The sequence below is a fragment of the Carassius auratus genome, unplaced genomic scaffold, assembly GCF_003368295.1.
Source record: "Carassius auratus strain Wakin unplaced genomic scaffold, ASM336829v1 scaf_tig00215374, whole genome shotgun sequence".
NCBI classification, from domain to species: domain Eukaryota; kingdom Metazoa; phylum Chordata; class Actinopteri; order Cypriniformes; family Cyprinidae; genus Carassius; species Carassius auratus.
In genome coordinates this window covers 17031-42644 of record NW_020528052.1, presented here as the reverse complement: position 1 = coordinate 42644, position 25614 = coordinate 17031, and the positions used below count along the sequence as shown (strand labels likewise).

At 36.7% G+C, this 25614-nt stretch overlaps 1 protein-coding gene across 1 annotated transcript in view; it reads right to left on the bottom strand.

The window, feature by feature from the left end:
* Positions 1-25249, bottom strand: part of LOC113094355 (ribonuclease inhibitor-like) — a 29603-nt gene extending 4354 nt beyond the window's left edge. The window contains exons 1-3 of the mRNA XM_026260061.1: positions 25184-25249; positions 24316-24608; positions 22926-23099 (exon numbers count right to left, since the gene is read on the bottom strand). Of these exons, the coding sequence (XP_026115846.1) occupies positions 22926-23099; positions 24316-24608; positions 25184-25249 (533 nt within the window). The remainder of the gene's footprint in view (positions 1-22925; positions 23100-24315; positions 24609-25183) is intronic.
* Between the last annotated feature and the right edge of the window lie 365 nt (positions 25250-25614).

Genomic DNA, 25614 nt, shown 5'->3' with positions numbered 1-25614 from the left:
ACAGATGAAAGTTTGGTATTTATGAAGTTATGTGCATTTCTTAGAACGAATTCAAGCAGGATAAATGTCAAGGCTGTGCCTGAGTCTGTGCTTATATTTTCTCTAAGCTACATGGTTTAAAACCATATTTTAGATTGGACACATTTAAAAGGTGTGCAGTATTATTTATATTATATTAATTATGCGTTATATTATTCATAAGAAATTGTGGTTTACTTTGCATCGGAACATTAAAAGTGGTAGCCTATTTTAGGGGGGTAGGGTACATGGATTAATATGCAAAATGTCAATATTTTAATATATATCATGCCTATATTTTTATTTATATTTTAAATATAAATATATTTTTTCCTTTAATAAAACAACATGCATTTTTGTTATTCATTACCTGTCCTTTATTTTGACAGATTACTTATTGGGAAAAAGACATTTGTCTGTAAACTGATTAAGAAATTGTTGCATGTTTAAATGTGAAGCACTGTATAATTTAATTCCCATTATTTAGGCCTAATTTGCCTAAAACAATAAACAAATAAAATTAAACCGGCACGATTAAATCTTTGAAACTCTAAAGAATTAATCAAACGTCCTCACGGTTAAACTCAAGTTCTCTCATTATAATCAACAACAGTCACACAATAAAAAAAAAGCTTTAGTAATTGACAACTTAAGTGATTTTAAAGGGAACCTTCTTTACTTGCTTTTAAAGTAGGGTAATATCATATGGCCTAAAAAAAATCCCAGTTTTTTATTTTTATTTTAGAAAAAAAAGTCTGATTTATGATTTAAACCCATTTTTAAATCAATATTCAAATGACGAAGAAATTTTACAAAACAAGTTTTAATATAGTTCTTTATCATTCATTTAGCAGTCAAATTTATAACTGCAACAAGATGATTAAAAAAACAGTACTGTTAAACCTAAATGCTGGAAAGACATTTTTTTTATTATAATTTTTTTTAATACTAGCCCATCATGCATCTAACCATCCGTATTTTATAATGACATTATTTTATTTATTTATTTATTTATTTATTATTTGAATAATTGTAGCCTACATAAATAGGTAAAGCAAAACAAATATTCAGATTGTCCCTTATTTTTTCCCTTGTTTTCTTAAAGAATAAACAAATATTTTTTACAAGAATAAACATGATAACATATTATTAATTAATAAAAATAATTTAAACAATTAAAACCTTTTTTTTTAAACTTGAATTTAAATAGGCTTCTATTAAACTAACTTTAAATTCTCAAGGAGTTTAGAAGTAAAAAAAAGTTCTAAATGATTATGATAATTCGATTTTTTAAAATGAACAATTCCTGTATAAAATGGGACAGCAACCTTTATATCAGTGGTTCTCAACCTTTTTCCCAGCGGGCCACACTATGGTCTAAGTGCAAGTCTACGCATATAATTTACATATTGCGTCAGCAATACAAACCAACCTGATTTATAATATTATAGCCGAACTATTATGATATATAATCTATTACATTCATTGAAATAAACAATTCTACTCCCCATAAATAAAACACCTGATGCTGTCGGGAGCTGACCAATTTTGTGAGATTCAGCTTGAAAGGAGTAACACAAAGAAGTTGCGATTGTAACCCCTGTGTTATACTTTCCGCATGAGCAATCCGGACGCGTACACGGCCAGCGCAGACTTCTTCAATTTATACTTCTGAATGCGTGGGCTGATGGTCCGCTCTGCAATTGCCCAGAATTATTGCACATCTGACTGTCTTTATATTCTTTTACTGACGGATTGCACAGGTTCGAGTAGCAACGAGCTTCTTCACTCTGCCTGCACATGTGCAATTTTGCTTTTGAAGCCTACTGACCAGGCGCACCTGTCCGCGCGGTCGTCTGCTAGAGCCTCTGCACACACTCTCCAATGACGATTTTTACGTCACGCCTACCTAACGGTCCATAGCGGACTCGCAGATGCAGAAAGTTTGACAGAGGGTTTAAGATGCAGGCTTGCATGACCTGACGCACAACATTTCAGAAAATGTGCGTTCACAAATGTAGCCTATTTTGATCCAAATATGGAAAGCACTTTTGAATTTAATAATATGAGGTTCTCTCAGGAGATGTTTTGCCACATTTCTTCAATTAAGGATTGCTACGTAGTGTATGGTACACTCAAATTGTGAAACTCATGTATTAAATTCAATGCACACAGACTGAAGTAGTCTAAGTCTTTAGTTCTTTTAATTGTGATGATTTTGGCTCACATTTAACAAAAACCCACGAATCTCAACAAAGTAGAATATGATGACATAACAATCAGCTAATCAACTCAAAACACCTGCAAATGTATCCTGAGCCTTCAAAATGGTCTCTGACAATCATTGACACCCTTCACAAAGAGCATAAATCACAAAAATTAATTTCCAATAAGCTGGCTGTTCACAGAGTGCTTTATCCAAGCATGTTATAACAGAAAGTTGAACAAAAAAGTGTGGAAGAAAAAGATGCACAACCAACCGAGAGAACCACAACCTTATGAGGATTTTAGAGAAATCACAGGGAATGCACTGAGGCTGGGGTCAAGGCATGCAGACATGTCAAGGAATTTGGTTACAGTTGTCATATTCCTCTTGTTAAGCCACTCCTGTACCCCAGACAGTGTCAAAGGCATCTTACTTGGGCTAAGGAGAAGAAGAAAAAATACATTTTCAGATGAAAGTAAGTTTTGTATTTCATTTGGAAACCAAGGTCCTAGAGTCTGGAGGAAGGGTGGAGAAGCTCATAGCCCAAGTTGCTTGAAGTCCAGTGTTAAGTTTCCACAGTCTGTGATGATTTGGGGTGCAATGTCATCTGCTGGTGTTGGTCCATTGTGTTTTTTGAAAACCAAAGTCCTGCACCAGTTTACCAAGAAATCTTGAAGCATTTCATGCTTCCTTCTGCTGACCAGCTTTTTGAAGATGCTGATTTCATTTTCCAGCAGGATTTGGCACCTGCCCACACTGCCAAAAGAACCAAAAGTTGGTTAAATGACCATGGTGTTGGTGTGCTTGACTGGCCAGCAAACTCACCAAACCTGAACACTGTTAAGAATCTATGGTGTATTGTCAAGAGGAAGATGAGAAACAAGAGACCAAACAATGCAGATGAGCTCAAGGCTACTGTCAAAGAAACCTGGGCTTCAGACCACCTCAGCAGTGCCACAAACTGATCACCTCCATGCCACGCCGAATTGACAAAGTAATTAAAGCAAAATGAGCCCCTACCAAGTATTGAGTATATGTACAGTAAATTAACATACTTTCCAGAAGGCTAACAATTCATAATTGTTTTTATTTTTATTATTGGTCTTGTGAAGTATTCTAATTTGTTGAGATCGTGAATTGGTTTGTTTTTGTTAAATGTGAGCCAAAATCATCACAACTAAAAGAACCAAAGACTTAAACTACTTCAGTCTGTGTGCATTGAATTTCTTTAATAGATAAATTTCACAATTTGAGTTGAATTGCTGAAATAAATTAACTTTTCCTCTAAATTCTAATTTATTGAGAAGCACCTGTAGACCCTGGCTTAGATGCTATGGTTGTTCAGCACACAGCCACTAGATGGTGCTGCTAGCTTGTGTAGGTCTGTGCAGAGGAATTCATGCAGTGTTTAAGTTACTTCCAAACTGTAATACATTAAAGATTACTTGTGTTGTAGAAAATATTAATATTTTACTCTTTCTTATTTACTTAGACATTCTTAGACATTTAGTGGGTTTTCATATATTTTTATTTTTCCTTTTGAATTTAACTTGTGTTTCTCTCTCAGTATGTATGTTTGTCACCTGAAATGCAACGAAGACATCACACAGTAAAACAAAGAGCCTTTGAAGTCTTTAGTGCGGGCAATTTACTCAGGAAAGATCAGAGGGGTTATCCATAAATAAAGACCTTTGACCTCAAGGGTGTGAAGATAATAAAAGCCCCGGGGGTTAGGAGGACCATTGTGTTTTCTGAAAAAAGCTAGTTTGTGTTTACGGGGTTAAGTGGAAATTTACAGAGAAGGAGCCTTGTAAGAAGTGGGGGTGATAACAGTATAATAAGGCTGTCTGTTTTCAGTGTGTTTCAGGTTTGTTGTGTTTCAGGGTAACTGCTGAAACAGTGAACACACCTCTTTAAGGAAAATAAACTTCTTTCCTTAAATAGAATTTGATTCCTTGTCTCTTACACGGAGATGCTATTTGTTAGTAATTGTTTTTGCCACAACAATTTGGTGTCAGAATAGTGGGATCTCACTGTGTTTTCTTCTGGTCCTGAGCGGATTTGACGAAGTGATCATCTCAGAGCACCAGGCTCTGGTCTTACCTCGAAAATTGAGAGAGAAGAGCCAAAGATGAGATCAGAAAGATCTCAGGTAAGAGACTGTTAAGAGACTGAGACTGTAAGAGACTGTAAATTGTTTATTTTGAGTGTTGTAATTCGATATGACTATGTGTGAACCATAGTGGCTGGCCATCACTTTGGTGCGAGCAGAGAAGGTTTTCGAGAGGCAAATTGTAACATGTGGAAGTCGTGTCAATTTTATTCCGAAAACGAGCTTGTAGGTGGACGGAAGAGCCACAGCTGATTAGGTGAACTAGAATCATTCAAACGAGTGAAGATTTTGAGTAAGCTTTAATTACAGAGCATTTTTGCTAACCTTGCCGATTTGAGGTGACAAAATCGGATCTGTTGAAGACGTTTTTTTCCACCAGAGCAAAATGCTACTAATGAAAAGTGTATTTGTGTTTTCCAATATGCACCCAAGATTGGGTCAGCACCGCCGGCTTATAAACATCACTACCCTGTGGCAGACCTGACAGCCCTGAAACTGGACCACGATCTCAACTGCTCTCTGTTCCAAAGACCAGCACAAAATGCAGCACGAGTTGCAGCGAGAGGAGCGCGCACAGCGGCAGAATCAGCAGTGAACATGACGAAGAACAGGGCGTCTTAGGGAACGCGTCTGAAATTGTTCCCAGCACAACTGATTCAGAAAGACCAAGCACCAGCAGGCCGAGAGTGAAAAGTGGAAAGATCAGCGTCACAGCTCCGAAAGACACAGCGCCGAAAACATAAGAGCTCCGATGGTCGAAGTTGCGGGTCCAGATGGGCCAATGCTTTTTTTGTTTTGTTTTTAGAGCTTGGTCAGTGATATAAGAGATGTGATGGCACATCTAATGTTACCAGATCCGCAGGATATGAGCGAAAGATTTGCGAAAGAACAGCTTTTACTGTGCCAAGAGTTCAGCCCGACTTCACAAGAACTGAGACGGATGCTGGTTGTGAAAATGGGTCCAGCGAACTGGCATAAGGTGAGCGGAAAATTGGCGACAACGGACGTGAGATGTGTGCACACAGACTGGGACCATGCAAGCAACAAACCATACAGGAAAGAAGTGGAAAATTTCACTAACGCAGTAAGAGCAGAAATTTCCTTAAAAATTAAGATAAAAGATTAAAGAGACGGAGAGCAGGACGGAGATGGTCCAGTTCGAGGTGGTCAGTGGCTGACTACAAGAAAGGGAAGTGAACATTTATTTCTAACACGCAAAACACGCACAAACACAAACACATACACTGATTTACTGTCTGCTATTTGCTATGAAGAATCTGCTTGCAAATCTTTGTGTTTTGAACAATGTTGGGAATGATGAAGTTTTGAGAAGTGTTTCTGAAAAATGTTTAAAACTGTACAAAAGCACAGGATTTTCTCAAATGCCAAGATAACCAATAATAGTAGAGGGAGTAATAATTAACTTTTAAGTCGATTCCGGAGAGTGCCAGAGCACTTTACGACCATGTGACTTGCCATGTGTGCCGAAAATGACAGAACAAGTGTATGAAAGCACTTCGGCTTCAGGCCATTTGATCCATCATCTAATGGCCAGAGATTTAATGTGTGAATTAAATTTGACCCTCAGTGCTGATTCCTATGTAATTAGCATTGAGGAAGCACCACAAATGACATGCTCTAAATTTGAGCCGCAGTGGGCTTACGGATGGTAGATAAAAGATGCTGATTGGGCAGAGATGATTTTGAAATTGGCTAAGGTTTGAACAACACCAATCAACACAGAGTGTATGGAGCCTGATAAAATGCATTGCACGTCACATGCTGTAGTTGAGTGAGACTCAGAGTATGAAGAAACTTGGTTTAGTGGTGTGAGAATGAAAGTGTGAAATTTGACAAGATCTTCTGGACAGAAAATGTGTGTGTGCTTTCTGTGAGTTTGAATGAACAACAATTACAGTGTTATTTAATGACAGAAGAGAGTGTTCCCCGAATGTCATGAAGCAGCAGTGGAAAGATTTAGTGCTTTTTGTGAAAAAGTGCCTACAGGCCCCAGACTGGGTTGAAGTTGATACAGACATAGCACAAAGCAAAAGTGTTGGAGCATTTAAATCAAACTGCGATTTTGTTGTGCAGGTTTTGAGAACTGTTCTGTTGTGAAAAATGATGTGCGTAAAACAAAAAACAAAAATGGGGTGGGGGCTATTTCTGCCTCTGACATTGATATTTCTTTGGCAGAAATACTGCACTGTTTGAGAGATGGGTGCGGGCCATAAAAGAGGTCCCAAAACCAGTTACAAATGCCGCGTTTCCACCGAAATTACCCGGAACATTTGTACCAGGAACTTTTTTTCCCAGGAACTTTTTTCTCCCCAGACCTGTTGCTTTCTGCGTTTCCACCGCGGTGTAAAGTACCGGGTAGATTAGGCAAATAGACTGGTGACGTAGGTCTGCGCGCGTTTCTCAATACAAAGTACCGCTGATAAATATTTTTTTTTAAAAAGTACGCTGATTTTGGACGTGCATCACGGTAGTTGGTTCAGACTTTGTGCATTCGTCTCAGGAGTGTGATGTCCGCGACGACGCAAGTCCGGTAAATCTATAAACAGCAGCGTACTTGATAACTTCAGTCTGCTCGTCATGGCTACTGCAATTTTCCTTACTGTATATTTACAATAAAACGAAATATGATATCAAATACCACTGCCTCCTTTCGTTTTCATTTAAGCATAATAACAGCTGCAGAAATGTACTTAGTTCAGGGAAATGTGTATATGCAGCCATTACAATGAAACGAAATATTATATAAATTTGCCTTTTTTATTTTCATTTTAACATATAGATAAATTGAATACAGACCAAAGAAAACCTGTTAGATTTACCTCGCAGCTGAATTATATTTTATGTTTAACCACTAAAGACACATCAGAGCCAGCGGCACATATCAGAAGGTCTATCCCAGGAGAGGCTGCTCTCTGTGGATACATGAGGACTGAGCTGCCGCTGATCGAGTGGAGCTCACCGTCTCAGAGATCGGCGAAACACATTTTTAAATAGGCGCTGTCTTTATAAATAAACAACAGATTTGAGTTTCAAACAACTACATTCTCGCCTGAAATACTTTTAAAATTACATTTCATGACACAATAACAGTAATATTTTGAAAATGTTGATCCGAATAAATGGTGGTTGAACTCAACCAATGCTGCGTGAACTCAACCAATCAGCATGTTTAGCGCCAAAGTCCCGCCCCCGAAAGTTCCTGAACTTTAAAAAAGTACCACCTCGCCAGCAGGGACTTTCTGGGGGGCATTTTTTTACCCGGAACTTTTATTTAGTTCCTGGTTCCTGCGGTGGAAACACACCAAGTACCGGACCAAGTCCCTAGTTCCTGGGTAAAGTTCCTGCGGTGGAAACGCGGCTAAAGAAACTGATGCTGTCATTCTTGGGGATGTGTGCTTACTGCAGAACATTCATCCCTAATTATGGCATTTTTGAGCAGCCTTTACAAGCCCTAACGACAGGGAAAAGGCTGAAGTCAGGTGACAGACTTGTCTGGACAAGCAAGGCTGAGGAAGCATTTGATAAAATGAAAGTGCAATTGACTCTGGCTCCAACGTTAGGCCTTCCTATCATAAACTGCCCGCTTGTACAGATCTGACTCATGGTGACAGACTGCGACCTGTGGCCTATTTTTCCATGAAACTTGATGCTGTAGCTGCAGGACTTCCACACTGCCTGAGAGCAGTGGCAGCGGCTGAGCTGGCTGTGATGGCCTCAAGAGAATTTGTAGGCTACTCTGATTTGACTTTAATGGTTCCACACACAGTATCCATTATTTTGCAAGAGCAGAAAATGTCACATTTGTCTACAGCCCGATGGTTGAGGTATCATAAGATTTTGTTGGACATGCCAAACATAACTGTAAAACTATGCACCACTTTGAATCCTGCCACCCTTCTGCCCACACAGGAGGATGGCGAGGAACATCACTGTTATCTGTCAGCACTCTAACAGGTGTGCACACCACGTCCAGACCTTTAAGACTTACCACTTGATAATTATGAAAATGTCCTGTTTGTGCATGGGTCTACCTCGAAAGATCCACAAACGACAGAATAAAGTGGGTTATGCTGTAACGACTGAATTTGAAACTCTGAAGTCTGACAAATTACCATCACACTATTCTGCGCAGGCAGCAGACATCCAAAAGGCCCCTTTTACCGCTGTGGGTACCGCCGCCGTGGCGTCTGTGAAATGCATTTGCAGCTTTTTACCAACCACTGAGTGGCGTTTTAAACACAAGTTATCAAACGTGCCGCAAAGCACATTTTCACAAATAGACATCAGTTTTGCCTCCTGATGTGTTACATTTGATGGCTTCAGTCACGGAAAATGAACAAAAAACACTATAGTCAAAATATTTAAAATATTTAATATTCACAGATGAAAGTTTGGTATTTATGAAGTTATGTGCATTTCTTAGAACGAATTCAAGCAGGATAAATGTCGAGCCTGTGCCTGAGCCTGTGCTTATATGGTCTAATACCATGTAGCTTAGAGAAAATATTTTAGATTTGATACATTCAAAAGGTGTGCAGAATTATTTATATTATATGAATTATGTGTTATATTATTCAAAAGAAATTGTGGTTAACTTTGCATCCGAGCATTAAAAGTGGTAGCCTATTTTAGGGGGGTGGACTACATGGATTCATATGCAATGTCAATCATTTCATATATTATGCCTATTATTTTAATTTATATTTTAAAATTCCTTTAATAAAACAACATGCATTTTTGTTATTCGTTACCTGTCCTTTATTTTGACATAACTTCTTGGGAAAAATACATTTTTTCTGTAAACTGATTAAGAAATTGTTGCATGTTTAAACTTGAAGCACTGTATAATTTCATTCACATTATTTAGACCTAATTAGCCTAAAACAAAAAACGAATAAATTAAACCTGCACGATTTAGCTAAATCTTTAAAACTCTAAAGAATGGAAGGATTAATAAACCAACCTCATACATACATTTACATTTAGCTGACGCTTTTATCCAAAGCGACTTACACTTGCTATATATGTCAGAGGTCGCACGCCTCTGGAGCAACTAAGGGTTAAGTGTCTTACTCAGGGACACATTAGCCGTGTTTCCACTATCGAGCTAGGACCGGGCGTGCTAGTGCGTGCCAGGGCCAGTCGCGTTTCCACTGTCACTTCCGGGGCTTGATCGTGCCTCGCCGGGGCTTCCTCGGGGCCAACGGCCAGGTTTTTTCGGCCCGACGAAAACCTTGGGCCAAAGCGGGCCAGCTGGGGCTAGAGGAGGGGTTACGAACAAAGGCGGAGTTTCTCCGTGTCTGGAGAGCGTCAGCGCGGATCATTTCAGAAAGATAACAGCTTTAACACCAGCATTAAAGACGTTTTAAAATAAGTTGAGCTTAAAACTCACTCTTAGTAAGCAGCAAGTGTTTGAAATAACTTGATCCGATGTGGATTATAATCATTAAACAAGGCAGAAATATTTATAAGCGATGTAAAAGATTATGCACGCTAAACATTAACGTTATATAGTAAACATGTTAAAAATGACCGCTTGGATAAATCAGACGTCAGCTTCTTATTCTCTATCACATTTATTAAGTAACATTGTATCTGTCGTTTCGTGAGTTTAGCTCCACGTTGCATATCATCAAAATATAATAATGATTTTTGTTTGGGAGCTTTTATAAAAATAGCGAGTCTGCGCTGAGGATCATTTCAAAAAGATAACCGCTTTAACATCAGCATTTAACACTTTTTTTTAAATAAGTCGAGCTCAAAACTCTCTTTCAGTCAGCAGTGAGTGTTTGAAATAACTTGATCCAATGTGGATTATAATCACTAAACAAGGCAGAAATATTTATAAGTGATGAAAAAGATATGCACGGTAAACATGTTATCATAGTAAACATGGTAAAATATGACAGCTTGAAGAAATCAAACGTCAGCTTCTTATTCTCTATCACAATCGTGTATTTATTAAGTAACTTATATTATCTGTCACAAGCCTCGTCTCGAGAGTTTTTCTCACGTTGCCTATCATAAAAGAATATAGCCAAACAATGTTTTTTTGTTCGGGAGCTTCATTCTAAATGTGACGGCTGTGGCTAATAAGCAGAAACAGACTCGACTGAATAAGCAGGCTATTTTCATGAGCGTTAAAAATAAATAAATAAAATAGAAATAAGTGTATTTATGTGTGAATTATTTTGAGTCCTGATAAATTAAAACAATATGATCAATGTATCACTTATTCTATAGGTAGTTAAAACATCATGCTTTTGAATTTGAATATATAACAAAGCATGCAAACAAACGGCCGCTTTTATCATCTTCGTTTTGTGATCGCGCATGTTCCAGTGACTTATTTCTTAGTTGTCTGATAACTTCTCTTTGTTGGTGAAATAATGAGGTTGCATGACGTTGTTCTGAGAGGCGTGTAAGGGCGTGTTTTAGTGACGTGCAGCGGTGCTTCAAGCTCCACTGTGGAAACCCTGCGCTATTCTGGCCTCGGTGCTACTGGCCCGGGGCTATGAGCCCCGTCCGGCCCGCTTTAAGCCCTGGCTCGCACTGGCCCGACAGAGGAAATGCGGCTATTGGTGTCTCACAGTGGATTCGAACCCGGGTCTCCCACACCAAAAACATGTGTCTTATCCACTGCGCTAAACACCACCCCATATTCAAATGACAAAGACATTTTTCAAAACAAGTTTTAATATAGTTATAAATTTATAATTGAGACGAGATGATAAAACAAAACTGTAATGTTATTATTTAATGCTGGAAAGACCTTTATTTTATTATATTCTAATTTTTTTATTTGTTAAAACTAGCCCATCAGCGTTAAGAGCTGTTCAGATTAAAACTGTAGCTCCGCAGTGAGTTAGTGTCATGGACAGAGGACAGAGCAAGTGTAAATATATTTTCTAGTCTATATTTCCATCTCGTTATGCCGCTGGTTTAGCTTTTTTTTTCTTATATAACTTATGGAGCAGTCAGTGTCTGTGTCTACACCAGATGCGAGAGTTGTCATCCGTGCCCCACTGCACTAAAAGTGTGTCTAAACTTGATGACATCACACTATAGTGTCAAATCATCTGAATGCAGTGTCAGAACATTTCACCATAAACAGAACGAGCATCAGTTCACTGATGGGGATCGTGTCCAGTGTATCCATCACTGGGTTCTGTTGTCTTTTGTTGGATCCTTCCACTTGTGTCCGGTGTAGACCTGGCGTGCGTTTTTTATTGTTTCATTTTACAGCCCTGCTTGTTTTTAACGTTTTTATTAAATATCTGTATTGACTGCATGGTCATATCATCGTATTATTTACTGCCATGCAACCTACAAAAGAAAAGCTTGGCTAGCCGAGCAACGAGCATTGCTGCAGGTTGTTTTTTGGTGGATATGCTGTGCTTGTGCTGCCGCAGTCGTCTTCATTTCATCAGGTGAAACAACTCTCTCACTCGGCAGCAGAGTCTAGCAGCAACAACTTCTCCTCCGTGCTCAGAGCATTTGATCCGCGCTCACTGATACCAGAAACACAGCTCCACCTTAAATCCGTGGATAAAGTACTTTAGTATGTTTGAAATTTTATGTTTATAACGTAGCCTATAAAAAATTATAATAATAAAATAAATAAAAATAAAAAAATAACAGGAGAGTTTTAAAGTGGCTTAGGCTATTGTGGGTAAACATTTTTCCCTATCACATGCCAGACTAACAACATTGTAAGCATTCAATCTTTAATTGCTGCTTTCTGCTGTGCAAATTTTATTTGTGAGGAAAATAACAGTACATTTGTGTCAGTTATTTTATCTAAACAGATCGATGAATTTCTTCAAGACTTCAAAATCAGATAGACTACTGATAATGTAGTAGCACTGTAAGATCACATTTGTTTGAATGCATTATTGCTAAAGCGATTGCGTGTGATTGTGCTTTATCTTTTTGAATCATGCTTTAATTTGAAAATAATCAGTAAAAGAAACAGACAAACTCCTTAGCCTTTAACATCCCGCTCGACTCTTGCAGTCATTATAACCTGATCAAGCCATAGCTAAATATGTTTAACATGAATTCTTGCTGAATATGCAGTTATATTACAGGCTGTTGTTGGCATGAATTGTACTCGTGATGGAGGCTCCAGTCAGAATCCCACCGCTCCGCTCATCCTTTGCTCGGCGGCGTGTCTCTGTCAGACTCGTGGGGGAGGGTTGAGCCACTCTGAACTACGGGAGCCTGAGTGGTGCATCCGTGGATGTTAAAAAGAAAACCGATTTTCATTCAAACAAACCGATGTAAATTACAAATTCAAGTTAATTGATAAAATCGATTTATCACCCAGCCCTACTTGCTTTCATATAATTTAATTTAAAAAAAGCAGCTGCATTTAAATGCAGGAGTGTAAAATATGTGCAAGATTTGCACTGCACTGATGGTGGATGTGCAGCATTTATTCTTATTTGTTTTATCTTCATTACAAATCTTGTTTGGTTTTATTTGGGATAATTGCATGTAAAAAAAAAATTATGCTGTAATGCATAGCAGAGTCCTGCACCAGGTTCGGGTACCCGCGGGTAAATTTGGCTGAAACAGGTGAAAAATATCCAACTGTGTCGGTTACGGGTGCGGGTCGGGTCGGACATAGGGGAAACACGGGTCTAAACACGGGTTCAAAACAGTTACGTGCAAACATAAAAATAGGACTATGTTCCACTTTAAAAAATAATCACAACTGCGCGAACAGCTGCATGAGTCATTAGCTAACAGTCGTAAAAGATCAGCCAGCTGTTTTTTTTTTTTTTTTTCGTTTATATATATATATATATTAGTGGTGGGCATAGATTAATTTTTTTAATCTAGATTAAGCTCACTGTGATCTTGAAATTAATCTAGATTAAAATGGCTCATTCGAATTCTGCCGAAGGCATTCAGAATATGTGTGTTCCCCAAATAAAATTGACAAACTTTGAGAAGGGGTTTATCAAGGTGGTGCATTAGAAAAGAGGCATATATAGCAGTTTTGCTATATATATCAAAAATTATATCTGGTGTCTGAATAATTTTTGGTTTGACTGTTAAAACTACAAAGTAATTCAGTCAAGAGCAGTGAGTGATTTTCATTTTCTTGGATTAACATGAAATTCAGCCAGTAGCTAAATTAGGCTGCGGTCACTTTAAGAGAAGATGAACACATCCTATTTTTTCCTTAACTGTTAACTTTCACTTAAGAAATAACTGACAGTTTTTTTCAAGCATAATTTCCAAGGTGGATATTTTTACATATGTTGTATTTGTCGGCACAAGAGCAAAAATAAGCAAATTCGATGTTCAAGTGTTTTGACACGCCTTTCTCGGGGTGAGCCCTGAACACGAGAACTCCGCGAGTATGGGGCTCTCTGAATTGGGCTCTTTTACATCTTTTTGTTTGTGCGATTTGTATTTGTTTGTTCAGGTGCAGGAGGGACTTCGAGGAGAACTTCGCAGAAGAGAGCTCAGTTCAGTCATAGCTTGCTTAGTATAGACCCAGCTCCCAACCCAACTTTGAGAATAGATTAACGGCGATATTTTTTTTATCGCCCGATAAGAGTCTCACATTGACGCAGCACGTTAACGCCGTTAACGGCCCACCACTAATATATATATTTATATTTTTATACAGAATCGTTATATGATTCGCTCTTTTGTTGTTCTGTTTTCTTTCAGGATCAAAAATACAACAAATGAAAGCGTTTATCTGTATTTCCGACTGATGAAAACTATCCATATACATTCATAAATCAGTCAATTTTGTATTTTATTATGAGATATTTTATTCTAATGGGTATAAGTGACTCAAGCATTGATGGACCAAAGAGCACGTATTTCGACATTTGCAGTAAAAACGTGAAATATAAATTCTCAGAAAATGCATTTAATACCAATGTATTGAAACGTCTGTTTAAATACTCCATTAATAAAGGAGTCCAGACATTGGAAAAATATCAGTCCACATGCGTTTTATATTTAATATGAGGGAAATGCATGCATGCGTGACACAAAAAATATTTAACTTTTAGGTAGCAAAATATTTTTTAGTAATTCTGTCAATTACACTAAGGTTATTACATTGTCTGCTATATATTTGCTTCTTATTTATTAAATACGGGCAATTGATTGATAAATCATTGATCAAAATTAAGATAAAATGTATAAAAAACGAATATCTTTTAAAAAGAGTTTTCCATAAATAACTTCTGTATGACCTGGCAATAAAATTAGAAAGCAGTGTGTCTAATGTGATTGGCTTAACTGATTTGATTTCGGGTGCGGGTCGGGTGTCTGTTCTATTTTAAGCGGGACGGGTCGGTGTGGATTTTAATTAGTGCTGCTTTCGGAAAACGGGTCGGATGCGGTTTTAAGCACTGGGGGTACGGGCGGGTGCGGATTTACAAAATCGGACCTGTGTAGCTCTCTGATGCATAGGCAAAATGTTTATTAATATTCATATTCAAGTGTTTGTGCAAAAATTATTAATTCGCATTAATGACAGGGCGCATTAATATTCAACATTGAACAATCTGTGAATGTTGCATTTCTCTCATCAGAGAGAGCCAGCACTGTGAATTTCATCCTAGCAGCAAACAAGAAAACATTTGTTTATTAATAAATAATTCAAATGTCTCATTTTTCACAATTATTAGGCTACTTCTGCATGTGCTTTGTGGCAAACTTAATGCATGTGCTTGAGCGCGGAATATATTAAGACTTGATTATGTAAATTTAATATAAACCTCTGATTAGTTGAATATAACAAATGAACGACTAGAACTAGTAAAATCTTGCGTGGGGACAGACCTTTTTTTGTCTATAAACAAAACAACAGTCCTATATAAACCGGTTCAGCAAGTTTGAAAGCTTCATAAGACAATGTTCATGTGAAAGAGCAATTCACACCTTTATCTCGAGCCCCACAAGCCATACATAACTACCCCCCAAAAACCCAACCCCCTCCAGCTGAACTGAATTCGGTCTGTGTTCGGTCTGAGGAACGGTGTGTTACTGGGCTGAAACATGCCTGTACTCAGCAGCACTACTCTTTGTATTCATTATTTTCTCACAGCCCATATTATTATTTTCACAAGACCATAATGATAATAACAAATGATCAATTAATAATTAATCATTATTTTACGAAAATCAATAGCCGCATTTCCCCTGTTGGGCCAGTGCGAGCCAGGGCTTAAAGCGGGCCGGGCGGGGCTCATAGCCCCGGGCCAGTAGCACCGAGGCCAGAATAGCGCAGGGTTTCCACAGTGGAGCTTGAAGCTCCGCTGCACGTCACTAAAACACGCCCTTTACACGCCTCTCAGAACAACGTCATGCAACCTCAAAATTTCACCATCAAAGAGAAGTTATCAGAAAACTAAGAAATAAGTCACTGGAACATGTGCGATCACAAAACGAACATGATAAAATCAGCCATTTGTTTGCATGCTTTGTTATATATTCACATTCAAAAGCATCGATGTTTTAACTATAGAATAAGTGATACATTGATCATATTGATTTAATTTATCAGGACTCAAAATTATTCACACAGAAATACACTTATTTCTATTTTTTTTTTTTTTTTTTTTAACGCTTATGAAAATAGCCTGCTTATTCAGTCGAGTCTGTTTCTGTTTATTAGCCACAGCCGTCATATTTAGAATGAATGATAATATCTCTATTTTTATAAAAGCTCCCGAACAAAAAAACATTATTAGGCTATATTCTTTTATGATGGGCAACATGAGATAAACTCTCGAGACGAGGCTTGTGACAGATAATATAAGTTACTTAATAAATACACGATTGTGATAGAGAATACGGAGCTGACGTCTGATTTCTTCAAGCGGTCATATTTTACCATGTTTACTATGGTAACAAGTTTAGCGTGCATATATTTTTCATCGCCTTGTATGGTGATTATAATCCACATTGGATCAAGTTATTTCAAACACTCGCTGCTGACTGAAAGAGAGTTTTGAGCTCGACTTATTAAAAAAAAGTGTTTAATGCTGGTGTTAAAGCTGTTATCTTTCTGAAATGATCCGCAGTGCAGACTCGCTATTTTTATAAAAGCTCCCGAACAAAAATCATTATTATATTTTGATGATATACAACGTGGAGCTAAACTCACGAAACAAGACGACAGATAAAATGTTACTTAATAAATAAATAAATTTTGATAGAGAATAAGAAGCGGGTGTTTGATTTCTCCAAGCGGTCATATTTACCATGTTTATATGGTAACGTTTAGCGTGCATAGTCTTTTACATCGCTTATAAATATTTCTGCCTTGTTTGGTGATTATAATCCACATCGGATCAAGTTATTTCAAACACTTGCTGCTAACTAAGAGTGAGTTTTGAGCTCAACTGATTTTAAAACGTCTTTAATGCTGGTGTTAAAGCTGTTATCTTTCTGAAATGATCCGCGCTGACGCTCTCCAGACACGGAGAAACTCCGCCTTTGTTCACAACCCCTCCTCTAGCCCCAGCTGGCCTGCTTTGGCCCAAGGTTTTCGTCGGGCCAAAAAACCCTGGCCGTTGGCCCCGAGAAAGCCCCGGTGAGGCACGATCAAGCCCCGGAAGTGACAGTGGAAATGCGACTGGCCCTGGCACGCACTAGCACACCCGGTCTTAGCTCGATAGTGGAAACACGGCTATTGTTATATGTGGTCGTGGGTGTTTGTGGAAGGCTTTAAGACCAAGCGGAATCCTGTGTCAGCTGCTCCCCCCTCACAGCACGCGGGACTCCACTAACTGACGCAGCTTCACCGTTTGCGGTTTGACTTTACTGAATCAGATTGAGGAGAATACACCTTATTGATCATGAAACCAACATTTAGCAAGGCAGGAAAACATTAATTCTAACTGAAGGAAGACGTATTTCCAGAGGTGGGTAGTAACGAGTTACATTTACTTCGTTACATTTACTTGAGTAATATTTCGGGGTAACTAATACTTTTCGGAGTATATTTAAAGATGGGTACTTTATACTCTTACTTGAGTAAAATTTTTGGGAAAAATCTGTGCTTTTACTTCGTTACTGTGGGCGAAGCTCCTCTCATTACTTTATCTTAATGCAATAAATGTTATAAATGCTTCAGTTTATTCCAAACGCGCCTTCTACTTTTCTCTGGACAATGAGCGATGCCCATTCGCGAATGATTCATTCTTTTGAGTCAATTCTGTTCAAAGGCTTGATCAAACCAATTGGCAAACGAGTGAATTGGTTCATGAATCAGTTTGAATGAGTCGTTCAGTTCCCTGCCGCACGCGCTGAGCGTCTGAAGCGGTTCACTCAGAGTTGTAACGTTTAAGAATATCAGCAGCGTTGAAAACAGGGCTATGGAACTGCACTGAATTGAAAGCAAATCTGCAAAGGCTATTATTTGCTTGCGATGGAGATCCTTATTAGATGAACGCGTGTGCTGTCTACTGTTTAACAGGTAATAACTTGGGCTACATTCGATTACAGTACACGATACCACTGTGACATTAGTTTGTTGTACGTGTGTGGCTTATAACAGAGGGGATTCAAGTTGAATGCAGCTTCCAAAAGACAAAAAATAGCCGATTAAGATTTTATAAATTTTAATACAATCACACCGGTGCGAGTACGTTCAGCAAGTCATATCATCAGCTGCTAAATTCAGATCTGTGATCGCTTGCTGGCGCTGAGCCAGAGACAGACACGTTTTTTCAGCGCTGCGCATTATAACCAATCACACACGATGCAAATGTGTGTGCTTCCTTCACTCGCTCACTGAATGGAGACCTCTTTCTGGCGAATTCTCTCGTCAGAAACAACAAAGTGCAGATGTATGTATGAATCTATAATTAAGATATTGATTTCACAGTGTTAACAGTTTGAGTGATTTTAATGGGAGTTTCTGAGAGTGATTGAAATCTAGACTGTCAGTGAAAATGATCTTTAATAATGTAAATGTTATTTGCTCTCTTTCTGAACAATGAAAGATTAGTAGCAATATTTATATCACAATGTTAAATTCACATTTAATATAAAGTCAGTCGTATTAAAAATATGTTATGGCATGACACCTATATCTGTTCCTTAAGTAAACAGACAGGGTTTTATAATAAATTACATAAATTGGAGTAAAGGCTGAAATATATACATTTATACACACACATATACATTACATACATTTTATCTATATATCTAAATAAAAATAGGCTCCGTATATATGACCTAAAGTAACTAGTAACTAACTACTTGAGTAGATTTTTTATCCGATACTCTTTTACTCTTATTCAAGTAACTATTCAAGACTAGTACTTTTACTTTTACTTGAGTAAATATTTCTAGAATTACTTTTACTTTTACTTGAGTAAAGTTTTTGGGTACTCTACCCACCTCTGCGTATTTCATTGAGCTAATGCTGTTAAATAGAGAGTTAAATAGAGAGAGAGAGAGAGAAACTAGTCTAGGGCTATTCTTAAACTTGGAGCTCATTATATTGAAGTGCAAATCCAAACACCAGAAACATTATGCATTTTATAAATAATGAAATGTTATGAGAAGTATGCATTTTATTTATTCACATGCTGTATGGTTGAAATAATATTTTAGTTCACAACTTTTAGTTCAGTACAAAAAAAAGTACAAAAAAAAAAAAAATGCTTTATTGGCTAATGTTTCATAAACCTTCAGTTGTTATGCTCTAAAATGCATGCCATTTGTAATTTTACAGTATTTTCATCTCCTAAATCACTAACCTTTAAAGTCACAATTCTATAATGGTCAAAATTACTCAGGCCGATGGTATTTTTAATGACATTTTATTATTATTTATTTATTTATTTTTTAATAATTGTAGCCTACATAAATAGGTGAAGCAAAACAAATATTTGGATCGTCCCTTATTTCCCCCCTTATTTTCTTAAAGAATAAACACTTATTTTCTACAAGAATAAACATGATAACATTTTACAAATTCATATAGAAATAATTTAAGCAGTTAAAACCTATTTTTAAACTTGAATTTCAATACTATTAAAGTAACTTTAAAATCTCAAGAAGTTATTTAAAAGAATAATATGTCAAAGTGCATGTTAAATAGCCTAAATGAACTTGTGTTAACAATATAATTAGAACTAACAATATTATTAGATTTTTTTAAATGAACAATTCCTGTATAAAATGGGACAGCAACCTTTATATCAAACATTTTTAACCCTCAGATGGTCTTTGGGGTCTTTTTGACCCCAAATGACTTTTGCTCAAATTAAAAAAAATGTTCCCTTTGTCCAAATTGTATGAAACCTTCTACGGCTCTCAACACTTTCTAGATCTACAAATTTTTTTTTAAATTGGAATAATATCTGTTTTTATGTTAGCGTGACAAAATTTGTGACACTTGGGGTTTTGACCCCGCAATCAAAATATCATCAAAATCAGAAACGACACAGAACAAATCGTCAGAAATGGCACAAATAAAGTGGCACACTTCCACCAATGCAAAAAACATCCACAATGCTAAATTATATTGCTCACAACACAAGTACACACACACACACACACACACATATTGAGAAATACATTTTTGAGACTATAGAAACTGTTCTCTTATCATTTGTCAAATAAAATCATCCAAAATGCAGAACCAACACAAATATAAAGTGGTGACACTGACACCGACAATGTGTACACACACACACACACGCACACACACTCACACACACACACACACACACACACACACACACACACACTTGTGAGGATATAAAACAACTGCTCTCTTATAATTATAAAAAAAAAATCATGTAAAATGCAGAACCACCAAAGAGGGAGAGAGAGTGAGTGAGAGAGAGATGACAGGATGAGACAAAACAATTTAGCACGCACACACACACACAAACCTGCTCCAACCCCTTCTACAGAAGTCATGCGGTTTACCATGCTTACTGCCTGCAATGCATTGTAATGTAACATTATTGAAAAACAGAAAAAAAAATGCTAAACTTTGACAAAAAATATTTTATTTTTGTTATAATTGTGATTTTATAATATTTAGATATGAATCCAACTGAATCCAACTTGTGAAAAGATATCTTTCAGGTAGTCAAATAGCAAATAGCATATAGTGGAGCTCTATAGCCATCTAGTGGTTAAAGTGATTTTTATTTTTATTTTAAATCTGCATTTTCCAAAAAATGGGTATAAATGTTACATTAAATCATTTAAAATGATCCATGTTATCCCCATGAGTGAAAGTTAGAAATCTGGGTCTTTTATAAAGTGAATTTTACATCAAATGCTATTTTTTTGTAAAAAGCCTATTTAAATAAATATTTATTTATTTATTTATAGAAATTTTAAAGATATCATAAATCCTCCAAAAACTGCACAAATGTTGAGTAAAAACATTAACAAACAGAGTAAAATTACATTTGTAAAAAAAAAAAACTATTGTCTTGTTACAAAATTAAATGTTATTTTCTGGGGTCTCTGGAGACCCCACAAAACACGAGTGTAAACATGAAACGAAGACCATCAGAGGGTTAAATCATTTTAAATCTGAGCATCGCGGAGGCGGATTTGCGCCAGATCGCGTGAAGTGAATATGCTGCACAAATTCATTTTCAGATGCAATGAAAAAAAACCCTGTATAGCCTAGATCAGGCCCATGCAGGCTCTGCTCTGAAATATATAATAATTATAATTACTATTAACCCAGAGTAACAAATTTTAATGGATTAATCGCCTATTTTCATTTGCTGCATTTTTCTTTATTTATTTTCTTAAACACGCTAAAAAATAAATTAAGTTTGTGAGAGAAAAAAATATATGAGTCGTGTATAGGTTGCATTTTAATGGATTAATCACCTATTTTCATTTGCTGCGTTTTTATTTGTTATTTTTGATATTATATAATTCATGTATAAGTTGCATTTTATTACATTTAGAAAAAATTAAACGGCTGGCCTAATAATGTTATCATGTACCAACAGGATATATTTAGTTCCCTTCGCTTTACAACACAACAAATCCTTTAAATTTAACAAATATATCAGAACAAAACAAGAATTAAAAATATATAATTCTAATGGATAAATATAATTGCAGTATATAATAATATTGGCTTAGCTATAAACAAACAAAAAATAATAATAATTTAAAGCTAAGAATAAGGTAAGGTTGGGCTTGCTCATTCTCTCACTCTGGAGAAATCCGTTTCCATATTCGTGATGTTGCCCATTTGAAGCTTAACTATTATTCATGAAGTAAAATGGGCTTTGTATTTCACATAATTAATAATATGTGGAGTAAGTTGACCGCTGCTAACGCTGAATGTCTGGTGAACGACTGCTGTTTCCAGTGAATATGTGCACGAGACACCAGCGAGATCAAACAGCTGAAACAGAAAATACTAAAATTTTGGTCACACATAAGGCATAATTCAAAAATGCAAAGTGTTAGTAGTTTGAAAAAATCAAGAATAATAACAGAGTTAATAATAATTATTGCTAAATGCTAAACCGTTCTATTTTCACTCTGCATATGGAACCTGAAGATTCTTTTTTAAACCAAGAATGAACCGAAATGAAAATAATTTGAAAACCTTGAGCATTTTATATATATATATATATATATATATATATATATATGTGACCAATCACGGAAAGTAGGGACACAAGTCAGTTCTGGGGCATTTTGAGTTGTTCACAGATTCTGACAGTGTAGTCTCCAAACCTTCTAACGATGTGTAACACATGGAAATCTGATAATATTTGGAGAAGTTGTGGCCATTTGAATGTAGGCACTCAAAACAGCTCAAAAGGGCGAAAAATGGCCTCTAAACATTGTGCAGTTCTCACCTGTTCTCGAATGGAGAATGGACATTGTAAATGTCAGTAATTTATCTTTTTTGACTGTTATAGAAATTATAGGTTCCTTGGTTGGCTCCTCTTAAAGATCACCCTTTACTTAAAGTGTTACGTGAGACTCTGGGAACAAGAGGTTTGGTTTCTAAATGATATAATTTTTTTCTGGAAAAAATGCATCCTCCTCTGACAGTAGACTATTCATGGCGGGCAGATATTCTGGACCTTTCCCCCAGTTTTATTTGGAACAGTGTTTGGGTCAGATCTATTTTCTTTCTACTCTAATCTACTGTTTCTATATAATTTTTTTTTCTAACAATTCTAATAATCTGTAGTACTTATATTTGTGTATATTTTGAAGTATATTCTGTATGTTTGTTTATTATTTATTCATTATATATTATTTTTCTGTATCTTTATTATCCCATTGATATAGTGCCTTATATATATTAATTTTTAATTTTTATTACTGATTATTTTCTTTCACTTTTATTTATTATTATTTGTATCTTTTTTTTTCATACTGGGGTAATTGCTGATTGTCTTCGATATGTCATGTTTAAACGATGTTAAAACAATAAAAATTGTATTTAAAAAAAAAAAAACATTCTTATTGTCAGATGTACACAGTCCACCCGGGTCATTTATCTCAGGTTGAAAAATCTGTATAATAGGCATGTGTATTATTTTATGGTAAACCATTTACCTCAGAATCTCCAGCTGACAGTTTGGACTCTTCAGTCCATCAGAAAGAAGCTTCACTCCAGAATCCTCCAGGTCATTGTTGCTCAGCTCCAGCTCTCTCAGAAAGGGTTTTGATGACAGTAGAGCTGAAGACAAACTCTCACAAGACTGAGCAGTGAGATTACAGCTCTGTAACCTGTGTAGAAAACAAAAATAATAATACAAAACAAATAATGTCTTTATTTGGTACGGTTTATATTCTGGAGCACAGATAACTTGCAAAAACCATTGACTAGTAATGCAGTTAATGCAAAGCTATAACCATATATTATATATGATATATTCAGTGATTACTTTGAGAGTGTAAGGCTATCAAATAAAAGGCTTCTTTTACTTAATATTTTCATTTTGTTTTAATAATTAAACTCATCATAAAACATCAAACCTAGGTTTTTAATAGCCGGGTGTTCCTTTGTGATGATCGTTAGCTGAAGTGCCCATGAACTTCAGTAGAGGGCACTCCACTCAGGACTCACTCAAGACCCATCATGAACTCCATTTCCCACAAGGCCTCATACCTGGGACTGATTGCAGTCACACCTGCACCTCATTTCCATACACATATAAGCTGCTCTCACACATGCACTCATTGCGAAGTCTTGTTTAGCCCTGTCAACATTTCAGAGCATTTTTCCCCTGTGTTTTGTTTTCCCGTGTTCAACCTTTATACTGTGTATTCCTACTCTGATTCTCTGCTTGTTTCTGCTTTTGATTCTGGTTATCCCTGACACACATGACGCCATTCCTGATTTCTGCCTCTCTGACCATTCTGTTTAATAAATGCTGCAATTGGATCCGAACTTCTCTGACTTTTCATCGTTACAGAAGACTTTGACGCACCAGGATCCAGTAGCCTGGTATCCCTTCATCACCGAGCTATCAGTTCCGGTTTTCATGTCAGCCTCTCACCAATCCAGCCTAACCATGGATCCAGTCAACCAGCATATAATTTTTTTTTTCTAACAATTCTAATAATCTGTAGTACTTATATTTGTGTATATTTTGAAGTATATTCTGTATGTTTGTTTATTATTTATTCATTATATATTATTTTTCTGTATCTTTGTTATCCCATTGATATAGTGCCCTATATATATTAATTTTTAATTTTTATTACTGATTATTTTCTTTCACTTTTATTTATTATTATTTGTATCTTTTTTTTTCATACTGGGGTAATTGCTGATTGTCTTCGATATGTCATGTTTAAACGATGTTAAAACAATAAAAATTTTATTAAAAAAAAAAAAACATTCTTATTGTCAGATGTACACAGTCCACCCGGGTCATTTATCTCAGGTTGAAAAATCTGTATAATAGGCATGTGTATTATTTTATGGTAAACCATTTACCTCAGAATCTCCAGATGACAGTTTGGACTCTTCAGTCCATCAGAAAGAAGCTTCACTCCAGAATCCTCCAGGTCATTGTTGCTCAGCTCCAGCTCTCTCAGAAAGGAGTTTGACGAGTGTAGAGCTGAAGACAAACTCTCACAAGACTGAGCAGTGAGATTACAGCTCTGTAACCTGTGTAGAAAAAAATAATAATAATACAAAACAAATAATGTCTTTATTTGGTACGGTTTATATTCTGGAGCACAGATAACTTGCAAAAACCATTGACTACTAATGCAGTTAATGCAAAGCTATAACCATATATTATATATGATATATTCAGTGATTACTTTGAGAGTGTAAGGCTATCAAATAAAAGGCTTCTTTTACTTAATATTTTCATTTTGTTTTAATAATTAAACTCATCATAAAACATCAAACCTAGGTTTTTAATAGCCGGGTGTTCCTTTGTGACGATCGTTAGCTGAAGTGACCATGAACTTCAGTAGAGGGCACTCCACTCAGGACTCACTCAAGACCCATCATGAACTCCATTTCCCACAAGGCCTCATACCTGGGACTGATTGCAGTCACACCTGCACCTCATTTCCATACACATATAAGCTGCTCTCATACATGCACTCATTGCGAAGTCTTGTTTAGCCCTGTCAACATTTCAGAGCATTTTTCCCCTGTGTTTTGTTTTCCCGTGTTCAACCTTTATACTGGGTATTCCTACTCTGATTCTTTGCTTGTTTCTGGTTTCGATTCTGGTTATCCCTGACACACATGACGCCATTCCTGATTTCTGCCTGTCTGACCATTCTGTTTAATAAATGCTGCAATTGGATCCGAACTTCTCTGACTCTTCATCGTTACAGAAGACTTTGACGCACCAGGATCCAGTAGCCTGGTATCCCTTCATCACCGAGCTGTCAGTTCCAGTTTTCATGTCAGCCTCTCACCAATCCAGCCTAACCATGGATCCAGTCGACCAGCTGTTAAGGCCCCGTCCACACGGAGACGCGTTTCTGTGAATACACACAAATTTTTTATCGGATAGGTGTTTCGTCCACACGGATCCAGCGTTTTTGTAAGGTGAAACCGCTATTTTTTGAAACCGGGTCCCAGAGTGGATAAATTTGATAACGCCGTCTTTTTTGCGTTTTCGTCTGGACGGCTAATCCGTATATTTTCTGAAACGATGACATCATCAGCCCACGTCTCCCCCCTAGTCAGACACCTCTACGTCACGTAACAGCAACAAAAACATGAACAAACACTGAACGATTGTCTTTTTATTAACTAACATTAACA